The sequence below is a fragment of the Chlamydotis macqueenii genome, chromosome 13 (assembly GCF_036417535.1).
Source record: "Chlamydotis macqueenii isolate bChlMac1 chromosome 13, bChlMac1.mat, whole genome shotgun sequence".
In the NCBI taxonomy this organism is placed as follows: Eukaryota; Metazoa; Chordata; class Aves; order Otidiformes; family Otididae; genus Chlamydotis; species Chlamydotis macqueenii.
In genome coordinates, this window is record NC_141568.1 from 7070925 (window position 1) to 7088289 (window position 17365).

Genomic DNA, 17365 nt, shown 5'->3' on the forward strand with positions numbered 1-17365 from the left:
ATGGGAGAACCACGTTTTTCACTTTTGGCGTTCACTTTTCTCGTTCGTGCCTATGAAAGCAGACACGTTATCTCTTGTTTATGGGAGTCGGTGTGCTTTGGTGCACTACTTGTTTGACTTACGCAGCACTTTCAGCACACCAAGTGTTTCCTGATTTCTATGTAAGGGCTCAAGATACAAGAGCAGCTAAGCTGTGCAGCATTTCTCTCAAGTTATGCCTGAAGCCCACAGAGAGCAGCTGCTGGCGGCGGTGTGGCACGGTGCAAACTCAGGTCTTGTGCTCCGCGGTGTCAGGACAGAGCAGAGAGCACGCTCAGGCCCTGGGACTGGGAACTACAAACGAGACTGAAGTGTCTGTAACTCTCACACGCTTCCCTGATGTCCCAGAGCCTCTGTGACCCTGACAGCACATTCCTCTTGCTGGAGCTTTTTTCTTAACCTATGTTTAACCTGACCTTTGCTTAACCTACTTTTCAGTAGACTCACCGCAGAAAGGCGGTCAGGCTGCTTTGGAAATTTTGACTCCTAAATCTTCTGCTGATTATTTTTTTTTTACCATCCTTTTATAACTTTGTGGCATGCTGAGCTGTCAACAAATTCCATATAATTCTATCTCCCTTGACTTTACTGCATTTTTATTTCAATAAGAAGGCCTGTAATGTTTAACTTCTTGGCAATGTCTCTGACAATAGATTTCTAGATTTCTTGAACCAATTTAATATAAAGAATATCTCACAGAAGAAAAAGTTGCTTTCAAGCACAACCTTCCCTTTGTCACTTTCTTTCTCTTTTCCTGAGATCTTGGAGATCATTACAATGTTAGTTAGATCTTTGGTGCTCTGCAGACTATGTTTTGAGAGCCTAATATTGTGCGTTGAAAACGCTCTACTGTACAAATGCTTTCATGAAGAAATGCTATGTACTTGCTTGAAAATCATAGCAAATGGTGCTTACTGACACAGGAATCAAAGGCTTTCCTTTTTAGATCACTGTCTGTGGGACTTGGTAGAAATAGGAACCTTTGTGTCCTCTCCTGAGCTTCCTCTTTGTCCTCTGTTCTCATTTCTGATTCTCAGAGGTGCGTAATAGAACTGATTTCTTCGATGAAAAGGTAAGTAAATGCTCCCACACCATCTTTCATACTTTCCTTAAGACTCATCCCTGCTAAACAGTCACATAATTCACAGGCTTCTACTAAAGTCTGCTTGTGGTAAAATCAGTGTAACCTTTCGTGACCAGTTTAGTTCTGCAGGCTTGTTCAGTAAGTACAAGTCAAACATGGATCTGAATACCTGGAAGCCGCTGTGTTAACACTCCAAATACTGGTTTAAACTTGTACTGTGACCTGTCAGCAGACAGGATGTCGGAAGATGTAAACTGATGTATTGGGTTGAAGAATGGATTTACCTCGCTTTAGGCTGAAAATCTGGGCCGATATGGAGGTAGCGTTACTGTTTCCATTTTGAGAATACAGTTATGGCATGATGTGTTATTTCATACCAAACCAGGACTTCTTAGTGGCAGTTTTTGCATGTGATCACAGTTATTTCTACTACAGAGATTTCTGTAGTTAAAAAATTGTCCTGAGAATTTTTTCTCATCAAACTTTCATTTATAATAGTATTTTAAAGGTTTCTAGTGTGGGGCAAGTCTGTCCGGGCTTCCTGCTTTTAACTTCAGTGCAGTTACACCAGCAGAGCCGTTACAGCATGCTCACCTTTGTGCACCATTCCCTTAAAACAGAAACGTGGGCTAATTTGTGGGAGAGAGGGGTGTGAATGAGGGTGCATGGTTTTGAAGCAAGACAGGGATTAGTATGTCCGAGCACTGCTGATTGGTAGAGTTTGGCTACAAGTGGGAAAACAAAGAATCTTTCGACCCATGGCATGCTTGGGAATATAATATTGTGAAGGCAGGGTTTATGGCTGTAAATGGTGCCTACAAATATAAGGCTTTTTCATGACATGGAATACAGGTGTAAGTTACTACATTTGTCTTAGCAAACAACACTTCTTATTCAAATGCCCATCGTAAACTAAGATCTGTATGCTAAGGATGTTTATATGGTTTGTATGGTTATATGAACGTTACATGGAGTTGCTATTGTACAGGTTTCTTAATGTTGTGAAAAAATGAGAAAATAGCGAGGTTTTATTTTAAATCAGTGGATCTTTGGGATGATGTTGCCCTGTATTTCAGGTTTAATAGTATGAATTGCACTCAAGGTTTTACTGATTTGCCATTTCTTGGAAAAAAAATATGATTCAGACACACCTAGGCTGCTGTCCTGTTTCAAAGAGGTGGTTACAGTAAAAAAAAGAGAAGAAGAGAAGAGGAAATTTATTCTTTCCCCCTCCTCCTTTCACAGTGATGCTAAGTAATCAGACTTTCTCTATGGGCATGTGTACAGTAGAGAACATTGTAGCAAGGGAATTCCTAGTTATGAGCAAAACTGTCAAGCTTCTCAGACTCCAGTGAATGTGACTGCATATTTCTGAGTCACTTACCATCAGCATTGTTGTTCCTGCGAGTGAGATCAGATGGCAAAAACCCATCCAGTGATGTGACAAGGGACAGATCATGGGCAGAGCCGTGTTTGAGGAATGTGTCTTTGAACAGGGTGCTTGCCAGCAGGGAGCCCTGCTACAGCATACCTAGCTATGCCGTAGCCTTCTGTACTTGGTGCAACTGGTCACTGGATCACAGCTCAGGCTACTGAGTGACATCCCGATGGCTGGGGCTGCAGCTCATAGCAAGGAAGATGGAGACTTTTTAATAGAACAACCTAACTGGGGTCAAATGTGAACTTTCACAAGCCTCTTTTGAGCATTTGCTGGGCTGATTGCAAAACCCTGCCTGTAAAACTGAGAAATAAGGAACAGAGAAGCTGAACTGTTGAAGAACTGGGGGTTTAATCCAGATAATCCAGGCGCCAGCCTGACATTCTCACTCTTGGGCCATCTTTGCTTCTTGTTTTCCATTCCCTTAATGGCCTAAGCTCTTTTATTCCCCTCCCTTTCCCCTTCCCACACAGATATTTCAACATATGTATATGTCTGTGTATGTGGAATATCAGCAAAGCTGATACTTTGCTCCCTACAGAGTTCCTTGTGACCACTCTCTCATGTAACTAATCCATAGCAATGTATACTCCAACAAGGAAAATTAAAAGGTTGGGAACCACTGACTTAACTTCTTAGTAAGCAATACAGCTGGCAATCAGATGTAACCTGAGCTCCTCGTTACTGGAGCTGCCCTAGCTATTCATAGCAAAGTAAAATTGCTATGGGAATTGAGCTGGATTTAATTTGTTTAAATGCAAATTATCCCAGGTCAGACAGGCTCAGATCTTCTGCCCTCTCAAATTCATTTGTATCAGCTCTGCCAGGCTGAAGCTTTTGTCTGGAGGATCTTCGCTGGGGAAAAGCGGGTCTGGGTAGTGAATTGCCACTGTTTAGAGCGTTTGCTCTGCGGCTTTGATGCAGTCAGTGTAAGTCACTCTGAAGCCAAGACCTCTGAACAGTGAAGGGTCTACCATCAGCAAGCCCTGTGTGGTGTCCAGTTGCACTGAGTGTCTCTCTCTGCTGGCTGCCACTTGAACAGGGTATCTTGTGAAGGAGAGAGAATCTTTCAGGTTTGTCTGTCATGATATGAAGTGTTCTTCTGAAGGATCCAGCTGCCAAAGTCCCATATCACAGGAAAAGCTGCATTTCTACTAAAAAAAAAAACACCCAAGTTTGATTCCAGTACACATGATCATAAAGGGTAAAAAAACCTCTTAAAAACTCAGCTGAAAATGGTTCAAGAAATCAGAAAGAAAATAAAACACCAAAGCCCTTTGGCATTACTTTTAAAAAATCTCAATGTAGAGTGCTGTTTCCTGCAAGGCCCGATTCATGGCTTTTAACGTTTGGAGTTGCATGTCCGATAAGAAGAAACGTTTCTGATCAGAAACACTCAAGCAAGCATCTGTTAATGCTAAGTACCTATGGAAAAGAATGTCCAAGTACTGGATTTAGTTACCTATCCTCATTTCTTTTTTTTAAGCTGTTCATTTTCTGTGTCACTGTGCCCTAATCTTATTGGTTTTGCCTTTGGCACAACTGTAGGAGCAGAAGATTAATTAAGAAGGCATGCAGTTTCCCTAGAATATTAGTACATCTGAATTCCATTCACATAAAATCAATTAGCTGTACACAAAGGAGGAGAATCTCGCCAGAACATTTTCATTGCATCTAGTCTTTCAAGCAGCGTGAACAATTTGTAGCAAACCATCCTCAGAGTGAAATTCTGCCCTGTCCAAAGGTCTGGTAAAGATCTAGACATCTTAAAGTCACGTTTCAGAGACTTAAGAGGAACATAAACGGTGCTTTTATTTTATCCTGTTACATAGAATGAGGAGATCGTCTACTCTTCGGAATTTCCAAAAGGTAGGCCTCCTCTCACACTTTACGGATTCTCTTAAGCTGTGCACTCAGTTACATGGGATGCTAGATTAGGGGATAAGCAAGCTGCCTTCTGAAGTCAGTTGTTCTGTTATTCTTGATGTACTGTAAGTAACTAATCAGCTGTAAGACAGCACATGACAAATAGTGGGCTGGCTCTTTTGAGGAAAAGTGAAGCATAAATGCATTCATAAAACAATCCTTCTGTTTCCTGTTTGCTTTGTGATGGATTTCAGAACTGTCGTAACTAATAAAATATCTAGATTGTATCTTACAGTTGCAGGGATTTGCTTAAACAGGCCATACCCAAGTGCTTGTACAGCTACCAACCCTAAATTCGAGCTCTCGGTTTTAGCTAATTGCTCTCCAGAACCTCTATAGCAAGGCAAAGAGCCCTACTGATGGAATCATTAATGAAGTGATCTTGAGTGCAACTTAGTAAAGCTTTGGCAATTAACTTAAATATTATTAGTGTATAGTAAGTGTCATAATGCTGTAGTTTACATTAGTATTTTTCTTCTGTTCATTTATCATGCCAACTTCTGTTTGAAAAAAAAAACAAAACCAAAAACATGAGAAATGAGGGAACTCACGTACTGACAAGTAAGTATTTAATCTGTGGCAAAGCAATTAAATTTGTGTTAGTTCTAGAATATCTCATTACCTTGCAATAAATACCAATTTAATACATTTAAATGCCAATGTGATTGGTTCAATTACCTTAAGTGGAGGAACAAATAAGAATATTTCCTTATTTGCTATATGTTGACAGAGGATTGCATAAAGATGTTTTAAACAAGTTCAGTCAACTGCAGAAATACAAAGGCACTATTCAGAGATAACACTGTCTTTGTTCATATAGGAATAATTAAAGACATGCAATTTAGTTACCTTGTTTTAATAATTGCTGAATGTTCAGTATAGCACTTCTTTTGAGCAACCAAACAGAGTAGTCTTTCATGACTAACTCAGACTGGCAATTTAAACATCGTACTCTCCTTCTGTCAGATCCTCAGATAATGAAATGCTATATTGTTAAGAACTCTTAACATTTTACATTTGCAAGAAATCTATATTATGTTAGAAAACAGAATAAATTGAGTTATTTTTTCTGAGTCACTTAAGATCTAAAGAAAAATGTGATCTGTGCAATTCTCAAGTTAGAATAGGCACCTAATTATTCTAATGCTTCTTTCATGATAAAAATATTTTAGTGTGCATAAAGGTCAGTAACTTAACCTAAACATTTGCTGTGGTATAGAGCCAGATATTCCAATCTGGTGAAAATCAGTAAAGGTCTGCTGAGGTTATTCTCATCAGCCAGGGGCCCAGTTACAGTTGTACTTCCCTGACTCGGGGTGAGTTGTCAGTAACTGCCCATGTACAGACTTGATACTTTTCTGAAGGATGGGTGAATTTGTTTGGCAAACATAAAAGCTAGGGAAAAGTTTAGTTAACTTAAATTCTCTCTTTCATTTAGTGTGCTCGCATGCCTTTGTGCTGCCTGGTTTGGGATAGGGTCAAAAATGAACACGCTCTCAGTTTTACTCGTGGGATTTCTGACTTCAATAATACATGTGTATTATTGGAAACCTCATGAGAGTCCATTCTCACTAGTTTCCCAGAGCATTTTCTTTCCCAAATTGTTATAAACACACTCTGGAAATGCTTGCAGAGACAATGTTCAACTCAATGGGAGCTCCTGGGTGCTTAAAGCTCTTTAAAAGTCAGTCATTTATTTAACAACCTGTGTATGGATTTAGGGTCCAGACCTTTCACTTTTTGTTGGAGAATCATGGATCATGTCCCTGTCAATGCGTCTCAGAAGCTTGTTTAATTTACCCAGTGCTTCGGTGGGTGCATCTGTGTGAAGTGCCCTTCTGAGGGAGACAGAAACAGCATATGAAGGCAAAATACACCTCAGGTCAGTTAGCTGCCGCTGTCCCCATTGCAGTTGCCACCCAGAAAAGGGGATGTAGGTCATAGCAGAGAGGGAGTGAACTTCTTTAATTACCATGATTTACTGACATTGGTTTGGCTGTTTGCTCATGATGCTTCCCGAGGGTAAAGATATCTTTCACTTCAGCAACATTTCTGCAATTTGGCTCCTTCTTTCTGCCTTGCCAGATATGTTGCTTGTCATTTTTTTCTACCTAATTTCACATCTTAATTTGTTCATTTTTATTATATTTTCCAGAGCATTGACATTTTGACCCTAACGTGAGAGGTGCTCAATAACCCATCTCTCAAAAAGTCGGTTAGTGATATCGGGTATCTACAGTTCCAGGTCAGGCTGTACTGTACTGCTGGCTATAATTCTTGGAAGTAGTTTTGCTTATGACTGTAGTAAGGTTAGCCTTGCATGCTTTTCAGACTACCAACTTAACCCATCCCATGAGGTGAATCTGCTTCATTACACATTCTCTGAAGAAACAATAATTTATTTAGACTGCTTGCATTATGCAGGATTGCTTTGAACAGCCTTGTACTAGTGTTGGTTGAATGCCCTTGCTTTGGAGGAAAGAGGAATCCATAGGATTAATGTTGGCAAACTTAACAGGACTTTATTCTTCCTGGGATTCCTTGGCATGTGTGAGAAAACTATATCTTTACCCCATTTTCAAGACTTGACCCAAACCCCATTCTAAACAGCTGGCACTTTTCCTGCTGTCTTGAGAGGATTTTGTATCAGGCTGCTGGTATATGCATGGGGGACTGCCATCTCCGCATGGGTTTCTCTGAGTGTGCGTTTGAAATGGATCTGCAATCACTGTCGCTGTTCTCTAAGCTGCTGGCCGTGAACTAAATCTGTTACAAAATACCATGTAAGCACATAAATGTTATGCTGGGCTTGAGCTAATAACCCGGTCTCTTAGCAGCTACATTGCTACTCGTTTGAGCTGGCTTGCCACCAGCTGCCTTGGAGCATGTGCAGAATGAATGGAGGGCTGAGGGCAAATGTGAAGATCATTTCTGTACTTTGTGAAGGAACTACGCTTATCTGCTTATAAAACCTGAGGCAAGGGCCTCATCTCCCCATCAGTCTGTGGTGGAATCTGGTACAGGAGTTATGAGGCAACCTCTCTCTTCTAGCAGATGGTGCAGTATGTTGGCATTTGAAAGTTGACATCTGCCCAATTCTAAAGGCCAGTCTGGGTGCAAAGGCAACTTCTGGCTGTTGTCAGGTAGCTCTAAGTTGTGTGACTAGCTTCATGTTCTCTGGATCTCCATCTCTTTCTGCTTCTAAGATACTCATTATTCCAGTATGGGAAATGGTTTGGCAGATAAAAAACGTAGATGGGACATCTGAGCTAGGGGAGTCTGTCTTCCAGCAAGGGAATTCTTTGATGGCAGAGAAAGGTCTTTTGTGTTTCCTTTGTGACGACAAAGTGCTACAGGCTTAGCAGAGCATCAGGGAAGAAAATAAGTGTTTCACTTTGATTAAAATGAACTGTAGCTAAGATAATTTCATGAGTTTTCACTGAAAGCAAATCTGAAAAGACTCCAATATGCTGTTACATGAGATGGTCCCAACAATATTGTGATGTGGATACTAGGTATAGAGGCATCTTTGACCTCAGATAATTTTAAATAATCGACAACCATAGCTCTTAGGTCATCTGTCGTTCTTATTCTTTATATTTCAAGGAAGATCTTAATTTACATTTTTATTCATTTTAAGTAGAACTAAAAACTGTACTGTATGTATCTGTACTTTACATGCTGTAACTCTCGTTAAGATGTGTTTGAACCAATGATTTGTGTTTTTTAGGGAAATAACACAACAGAAGTCTTGGATCAATGTCTGCTGTAGTCCGTGGGAAGCTTTATGCCAATTTCAGTTGGCCTTTTGTCAAGTCTTTTAAAACTTTGCATTAATATTTGGAACTATTTTGGAACTATTTTGGTGGGTGTGAAACTACATTTAACTCTTCCTTTTGAGAGATTTTTCATCTTGAGTGCATGCACACCCATCTAATGGTATAGATTTCATTGATTTCTTTGCTCTCAGTTGAGACACACTGGTTTTTTAACACTTAATTTTATGTATATACTCATAACACTGAATAAAGCAGTCTGGATATAAGAAATATTCTTTAGACAATATATGAAAACATTTTAGCTCTTTAGTTAGTTGAGATACTTCTGGCTTTGTACAAACGGTAATTTAACTTTGCATCAGTCAGTATCAAGTAGTTCTATTTAGCAGAGGCATTGCAGTTCATTTATTCATGTGCTTTAATTCTCAGTTTCATTTCGTTATGCTTCTTACCTCATTATTTGCATCTGGTTTATGAAATTCCTGTAACTTTAATATGCATATGGCTAAGCTGTTGTCTTTAATGTAATTAGCATGTAATGAAAATGCCATGCATGCAAATGAGAACCCACAGCCATGAGGCTCCTCTAGTTTAGAGCAAGGGTGTGTTTACTATCTCAGAACTTTTTTTTTTTAAATATAGGGTAGAAATACAAGTTCTGAAAATCCTTCACTCACTATCACTGCTGTGTTTCTTACGGAGGGTCTGTTTTTTGGAGATGCTGAAACCTCAAAATGAATTAGGTTTACAGGCTGGTAAACTGCCAAAGGCTTCACTCAGACTCTAAGAACACAGGGGGAGACAAATGGGAGCAGCCTTTGTACTGTTCCAGTAAGAGGCCAATGAGACCTGTTAGAAACTGATATGTTAGAGTGTGATTCTCAAAACCATTCCATGTGGGTCTAAAGTCAGTGGAAGATTTACCTAGTTTTGTATAGCTAAGATGAACTTTCAGAAGCTTCAAAAATTTGCCTTATTTTTCAGTTTATAATCTAACTTCAAGTAAAAAATAAATCTTGAAGCAGATATTTTATTATAATTTGTCATGTCCAAATTTCATGTTGAGATTCTTCCTTCTTTTGTAACACATGAAGAAAACAGAACAAGTGCCTTACCTTAGTGATAACGCCCTGATACTGAGGAATTTCACGACGACGTATTGGATCTGAAAATTCCTTTAGCTCAGAGCTAAGCAAACATTTCATAACAAATAACAAGTGGGAGGAATGTTGCCTTCTCATCTCTTCTCAACTTTTCTGCAAACAAACTCTAATTTATTGATTCAGAATTAGTTGCTAACCACATAGATCAACGTATGTCTTTCTGTTTACTTTCCAATGGCATGGAATATCCCTTACAGAAGGATGGCAAATACGGAAGAACAAAAGAACAGCAAATTCCAACTGAGCAATCTCTTGGGCTTTCCTTCCCACCATATTCTCACAATTACTGCTATTATTAGCGATAGCCACAGTGGGAGAGAGAGGGAATAGAGAGGAGTCCCTCATCTTTTTCATGCTGTGTTGTCTAGACTTAGTAAAAATGTTAGATTTTGTCATTTTGTTTCCTGTCATGGCGTTATAATTGCAAAGAATCTGAAATAAAAATGGAGTTTTGACCTATTTGACCCTCTCCTTGTTGGGTCCCAAACCCATGAAAGTTAATGGAAAGATATCATTGAGTTCTTATGCAAGGAAAATCACATGTATACTTGAAATTATGCTGGCAGTAGGAAAACCTAATGCATAAATTTCCATTACAATTTTGACAGTATTTGTTCATCTGCTGAAATATTTGAGCTGGATAGACACATTGCATCTAACTCATGATCACAGAGATGTTTCATGTATTTGTAGAAAAAATTCCCAGAAACATTATTTTTTTAAGACTTACAATGCGCAGGCATACAGACTAGCCAAAATCTGGTCTTCAACAAGCTGGAATTACTTGGCAGCATAGAATTAGAGAAGATGATTCTGTGCTGGTATCCTACCTCTGTGCTCTGGCATTTCTCAGCTGGTGTATTTTCCACTCAGCATGGCCACAGCTGTAGGGCAGTTTGCTTTCAAGAACCTGCAAGAAAAGTAGCTCTCAGTTATTGCCCAGTTGCCCCCCTTGTAGTGATCCAGAGGACTGCATCTCTGTCAGAAGCCAGGTCAGCATTCTCAGCATTACTTTGGAATTACCAAAGAGATTATTTTAATATGAATCCTTGAAACCATCCCATACCTGGAAGAAGTGGAAAATGGTCTGTGATTGAGTGAGTGTTCAGACTGCTCTGTGGCACGTCCCCTTTCTTCTTGACAACTTCATAAAACTAGATGTTACCAAAAAAGAAGATACCTTTCATTCACACAACATTTCTCAATCTGGAGGATGTGTCTGATGTAAAATCCAAAGGAAAGAAGTCTTATTGGAGATTTGTGGTCATTTTTTTTCTGGGAAAAAGAAGTGAACAGATTTGTAAGGTACTCAGTCACCTACAGCCTATGTAAAGGTGCAGCAATATACATGCAGAACAGGGCCCAGAATTCCGTTCACTTTTTTTTCCCCATAGAGTTCTCAATCCACCCTTATAATGTTAAATATAGAAATTACATTTGGGGCTGAAACTTGGTGTACATCAGGGACAGTTTCTTACAGGAAAATGTAGAAACCCATTTGTTCCATATGGTTTGAATCATTTACAAAATGATTCCTACAGGAATAATTTCAGATGTGGAAACCTTTAAAATGGGGAAATAAAAACCAGATTCACTACATTTCTGTTTTCCAGCTGGAAAAAAAAAATCGTTTAGCAGTGCCCAGTTATCAGTGCACTTCAGTTGATGAAGATTGCCTCTCAGAACCACCGTTAAACTGTATGATGACACATATCATAAGGATTAAAATATTGGTCTTCCCTACAGGAAAGTACTTTGTCATGACCAAATGTGATCTGACATTTGACATATGCCAACTTATTGCCTATAGTGAGCAGGCAAGTTAAATTCTTGTCAGTTATGTAAAGCCTATCTCTTATTGACAGAGGCAATTTTAACTTTCACATAGAATGTCAAGTGCTGTGGACAGAGATAAGTAATTATGAATTCATGTTGAAGAAAGGAGGGGGGCAAATTGTTAATCAGAATATCATCTATGTTTGTTTTCATATTATTTTTCAGGAGGCAGTTAGCCCCTCCCAGTTCATAACATGGACTCTCTTCTATTGTCAAAATGAAGGTCACAGTATGATTTTATGAGCGCTATTATTTGGCCCCCACGAAGGATGCTTATATTGGGGAGTACTGCGAAGATACCTTTGATCTGGAAAGACAGAAGTGAATTTCCATGAATAGGGCATAGTGTATGACTATGGACTGTTGAGGACCTGTGTATCTCTGATAAATCTTTTCAACTGGAATAGACTTAAAGTCAATTTTAGCATTAGCTTAGTAAACAGTTAAAATGAAGATTTCATCTGTAACATTCTATTTTCACTTGCTTTTCATTTTCTCTTGAGTTTTCCTCATGGGAAACAGTACTGAAAGTGCAGAAAATTCCACACATCCTTAAGAAATGCTTACACTAGGCATTCAAACTGCTCTCCTTCTGATACCCTTGGTATTCTGTTCCTAGGAGGTTAAGCTAAAGAACAGCATCCATTTCAGAAGGGAATAGGTGATACCTGTCTAATATGTGCATTTTCAAAGCATACTTTTTGAGGAAGGAGGTGGAATCAGGATCTGGGAGGACTTAAGATGTTGGGCAAGATGGTTTGCAATTGACATTTGTTTGTCTGCACATATTTTCCTGAAGCATAAGAGATATGTAGTCCATGTGGGATGTCAATTTTGGCAGGAGGGTGTTGGCGCATGGAAGAGCCTCACTGATCCAAAACAAAAATCTGTATCTAGTATTACGTATATAATGTAATAGAATTACCTGATGAAACTTCTTCTTAGTTTTTTACTTGGTAAAAATGAGTGTTTATTACAACATGCTTTACAAAACCAAGAAATGAAATAAAATCATAACTGATTAATGAGCTGCATGGAAATACTTCCTTAGTGCCACCCACATCTCCCTGGCCCTGATCCTGGAAACACTTCATCACATGCAGTTTTATGCACAGATACTATGTGAAAAATACTGTGTAGTTTTCCCATACTTCTGTCTTTCAGGGATCCAAGAAGAAAAACAATCAGATACTTGCTTTCGCTGATCAGTTTTCTCTTGTAGGAGGGCATGAATTTTAAACTGCCTTTATGATGATTAAATGGTGGGAAGTTGACTGCTGAATCATAGTACTAAAATGTTCAGATGCTTTAACTTTGTACTACTGTACCATAATGCGCTTATGTTTATACTTAGAATAACCTTAAGTCTGGGATTTCCATCTCGTAATACCGTGTTCTGAAAAAAACCTGAATCTTAATTCAAACATTTTGTTTTACTCATATATGCATTTATTAAAAGTTGCATTTTCCAAAAGCATTTTCATTTTATGTGAGATTGTATATCCTGTACACAAACACACACACAAATCTATACTGTGAAAAATGGATTAATATTGCATATGAAATTATACATGGTACTGTATGAAGGTGCTATGCTGCCAGTCCCACAACATTCTTGTTCTATGTGTTACCAAACGTGAAACCTGGTCATCTCCAAAGTGAAACAAGGCATACTTTAATTGGGAAGACTGTCTAGATTATATATTGAGCAAATCTGATTTAGAGGAGCACATCTCAATCTGTCTAGGCTTTGAAGGGAGATCACTTTAAGAGATAGTATATTCCAGCTGTGAATCTTGACAGTGTTTCCTCTAATTTGTGGTGGTGTTTTTTTTTTCAGTCAGGTTTGATAAGGACACAGAAGATCGAGTTCCTTATATCTCCATTACCTCAGCAGCTAGCACAGGAGCACAACTACACATCACCTGCTGGACACCACCCTCATGTATTATATAAACGAACTGCAGAAGAGAAGGTGCACCGGTACACAGTAGAGTCCAATTCCAAATACTTTTCTTTTGGTCATCACAGAATTCACACTTCCCACAAGTATCATGCTCAAGCGAATGGTTACCACCATGGAAGGTTTCAAAAGCAACATTTTTGTGGACGTCGCAAGAAATGTATGTAAGGAAACTTTCTCTCTTTGTTTGGCATGGTGGCTCTTAGAGACTGTATGGTGATTCTGAGGTCTGGTTCATAGTCACCTTTGTGTTGGAGACATAGTAATTTAAAATAATACAGTTATAAAGCAAAATAGATATGAGAAACTTGATTATTCCTTTAAATTGATGTCATCATCCAGTTTATTAAGCCAACAGAATCACTGTGTAGTATTCTTGTTCTCTACCTAGATGAAAAGATCCCTTGCTTGATTTTTTTTGACATAAACATAGTTTTCAGTAAGCAATTCTGCTTTAGATTGCTGCTTTTGCACACTGATGGATGCCAAATCCCTGAACTGCTCTCTGTAAGTTTGGGGATATATAAGTAATTATGCTTGAAGGTGAAGAAAAAGTCTTCCAAATCATTAATTTCTGAGAGGATAGAGAATAAGTCTTTCAGATCTCACCATTTGATAATGAAATTTTAAGCAACTGAGATCTTCAAAAAGAACCTCCAATATAAATCATTTAAATAAGATTTTAGAGCCACCTCTTAAAAACCATATTGGAATATATTATCCTGCCAAGGTCTGTTCTGAGTCCTTCATTAGGCCCCCAAATTGCAGAATGTTTTAGAGCTCCCTTGGACCCTATATCCATACTTACTGCATTCAGTTGATTCTGTTTGAAAGCTGATCTGCTTTTGTCAGCTCAGTTTCTTAATGAGGGACTCCAGGACTGCACACAGTACTGAAAACATTGTCTCAGTCCAGTTATATTCTTCCAACTTCCTACTTGAGTTTTGAGAATGTAAGTAGGTTCCTTTTCCAAGAAGGGTGTAAGGAAGAAAGAGAAAAACAAATAGAAGGGAAGGAATGAGAAAGGAGGTAGTGGAAAAGGTGGCTGTCTGAGACTGAGGCCTACTCGAGGCCTAAAAACTGCTTATTAAATATTGACTGCTTCTTCAAAAATCCTTCTCCCTAGATTTGAAAGCTAGTCTTCAAATGTCAGATGCACAAGCCTACGATTCAACCTGTAAACATTTGCATTCTGATGCAGTTCAAAACTACCTTCTTACATACTCATTTTCCCTCCTGTCTGGTTTTCCTACTGCCTGCTTCAGAGGAGAGGGTGATGGTGCTAAGTTAGCTCATCTGCTCTGCAGTGTTTTATTTTATTTGCATTGTCCACTGTGGTCTTGCGCCTTATTTACTGTACCTACCCCCTGTGACTGCTTGTCCAAATTCAGAATTATTCATGTCCTCTTGAGCTTTTACATGGTGCTTTTCCCTGTAATAAACAACTGCATTTTGAACAGTGTATTTTCATAACCTCCTGGGCTGTGAGAAGATAATATCATTATTTCTGTCTTATAAATGGGACTCACAGACACAGGACAGGTGAAAAGCCAAGTTTTTCTTTAAAATACTTATCAGAATATATTCTCCTCTAATTGTGTATGTGTATCTATATATTCAGTAATTTCAGTTACAACTCTGAGTTCTTAGCTGCACATTCAAGCTAGGTTTACATTAAATGAAGGACATGCAATTAGCATCCAACTTTGTGTTTAGTATAAGTGATTTACCCATCATTGCTTAAGAACTCAATGGCAGACGCACTGTTAGAATAGGATGAAGGAAGATTGTATTTAATTACCTTAATCATAAAACTCTTTCTTTTCACATCTTGCGCAGTCTTTCGTTTCATACCTATAACCTTCTGAGAGAAAGGAAGGAGGAGTTCTAAAAAATAACTACCTATTTCAGTATTCAGCCTTGGTTAATCTATAGAGCAAGTCTATCTCATGCTCACTGAGTGAATGCAGTCCTACAAATAAATCATATGTGATTGTTTAATTAAGTAAGGGGAAATACAAGAAGGAAAACATATCACTTTGATAAAGGCAACACCTCTTCTATTAATACTTGTAGCTTTTTTTTTCCTCTTCTTTTCTCTGTCCCCCCACCTTTTGTTGGGTTTTTTTTTGGTAGTTTTTTCCCAGTTTTTACATTGTTTTCCTGGTCTTGTTCTGAGATCTGGAGTCCTATCAGTTTTTAATTTTCAGCAAAGTCCAGTCTGGTCACCTGGAATAGAAAATTTCAGCTTGAATGAACCAAGGCATTGAGAATGCAGTCTTATGGAAGGCAGTCCTTTACTATTAACACTGCCTAGTCAAGTTTTATTTATCCTAGCCTAAGAATTAATCCAAGTTGCTGAACAGTAGGAGGCAAGAGAACACTGCCACTTTTAGTGTCATAAAAGTAGCTTGTCCCACTCATCTTTTAAAATTTCATATGCTGGCAATTTGTAAGTGCTAGAGAAGCCAGTTAACTGTCTTTCAAACTGTTCTTCACAATCTAAGTGCTTTTAGATCATGAGAACTGACTGGACTCTAGTTAGTAAATCATGCTTGAAACATTGCTGCAGTTTAAGTTTTATTAGTAGCAGTGAAGTTAATTCAAGAGCAAAACTCACTGCTCGTGGATTTATGAGTCAAATGCCTTGAAGTTGTATTGCCTTCAAAATCGTGCATGGAAACTGATCTGCCATGAACTGAACACTTCAGTCTTGGGTGAGGCATGTCTTCATGTCTTGGCGTGCTTCCAGAAGAGAAAAGTTCTTTGAGCTTGTAAAGGACAATTGTTTATAATGAGTGATACATTTTAAATTCTTACTAGCACAGTCACTTGCAGTGTTAAACATAGTTCAGAGTGACTTAGTTCTTGAAAGCAGAGCACTGTTGTGCATTCTATGGTATTCTTGATTTCCCAGTCTGCTGTGGAAGGAAGTAGCATCTGTTTTAGCTCTGTTGTTGGAATAACTTTCTGATGAGGCATAGGCAGGATTTTTTTAATTACCTGAGGCTCCCTCACTTGTGTCATGTTACCTTCTGTGTAAAAAAAAAATCCTATTGTTATCCAAATAGTAATGTTAAATGGCCTTCAAGTTAATTCTCGATGCAATGGCAGTGTAGGTATATGCAAAAGAAGCTATGAACAACAGTAGCACTATAGGATGTAGATTTCTTTTCCCATTTTCTGGCTCTCTGAAGAAATGATGTAGAGACTGTTCTCTAACTATGCCATTGACCATGCTACACAAGCATAGAGGGGAAAAAAAATGCACCTTGGCATTGGGGTGTGTGGGCTGGATGCACATATCCTGTTGTCAAGCCCTCCTTGCTGTTGCCTGACATTTCCCTATACTAAATAAATATGTTCCCAGCAGGAGTAATCTCAGTGGCAAATTTGCGTAGAAGGCTAATGTCAGTCACAACAGCAGGCTGGCAGGAATCTTACTTGTGGTGTGTGTCTGCTTTCTGTACTGATGGTGGACATCTGTTGTGGAAAGGACTTTTTTACCAACTGCTATGTAAGTAGCACATGCCAAACACCTCAGGAAGTTATCAAAAGGACAGGGAAAATGTAGATATTATGTTAAAAATCATATGTATATTTTTTGCCACAGATGCTACAATTTTATTATATTAATTCCTTATTTTAAACTGCTTATTGCATATTAATGTAGTTCTCCCATTTCCTTCTCTCCCTGTAGCCATCCTTCCCTCGGGAGTGAATCAGATCTTTTAAAATAAATATACAAGAACTTAGCCATAAGTATTAAATCTCATGCTGTAAAAATAATCCAAGGCTCTAAACCTGTGATACTTCATTTTCTGATGAAACTGTTCATGGGTGATTTGAACTCTTTCCAAAATTGAGTTTTATTTCCTTTTAGATGCACCTAAGCCACCCACAGAAGAGACGTACATTCGCTCAGATGAATATGGGACTTCTGCACGGTTCAAAAGATCATCAGCTAAAATTCAGAAAAATGGAAGTCTAAATGTTGAAACCCTTGTTGTGGCAGATAAGAAAATGTTGGAGAAACATGGCAAGGAAAATGTAACAACGTACATCTTAACAGTTATGAACATGGTAAGATGGGGTGTAACTGAAGTATGTTTTCCCTGTGGAATATTGTTATGTCAT

General features: G+C 38.5%; 1 protein-coding gene across 3 annotated transcripts in view; it reads left to right on the plus strand.

The window, feature by feature from the left end:
• Positions 1-17365, plus strand: part of ADAMTS18 (ADAM metallopeptidase with thrombospondin type 1 motif 18) — a 76693-nt gene that overhangs the window by 15721 nt on the left and 43607 nt on the right. For 2 of the 3 annotated variants that reach the window (XM_086757951.1, XM_010129501.2), the window contains 2 exons: positions 13106-13388; positions 17112-17311. In XM_086757951.1, the coding sequence (XP_086614077.1) occupies positions 13106-13388; positions 17112-17311 (483 nt within the window). Of the gene's footprint in view, positions 1-13105; positions 13393-17111; positions 17312-17365 lie in introns of those variants that run through there. The other variant, XM_086757950.1, reaches the window with a different exon arrangement.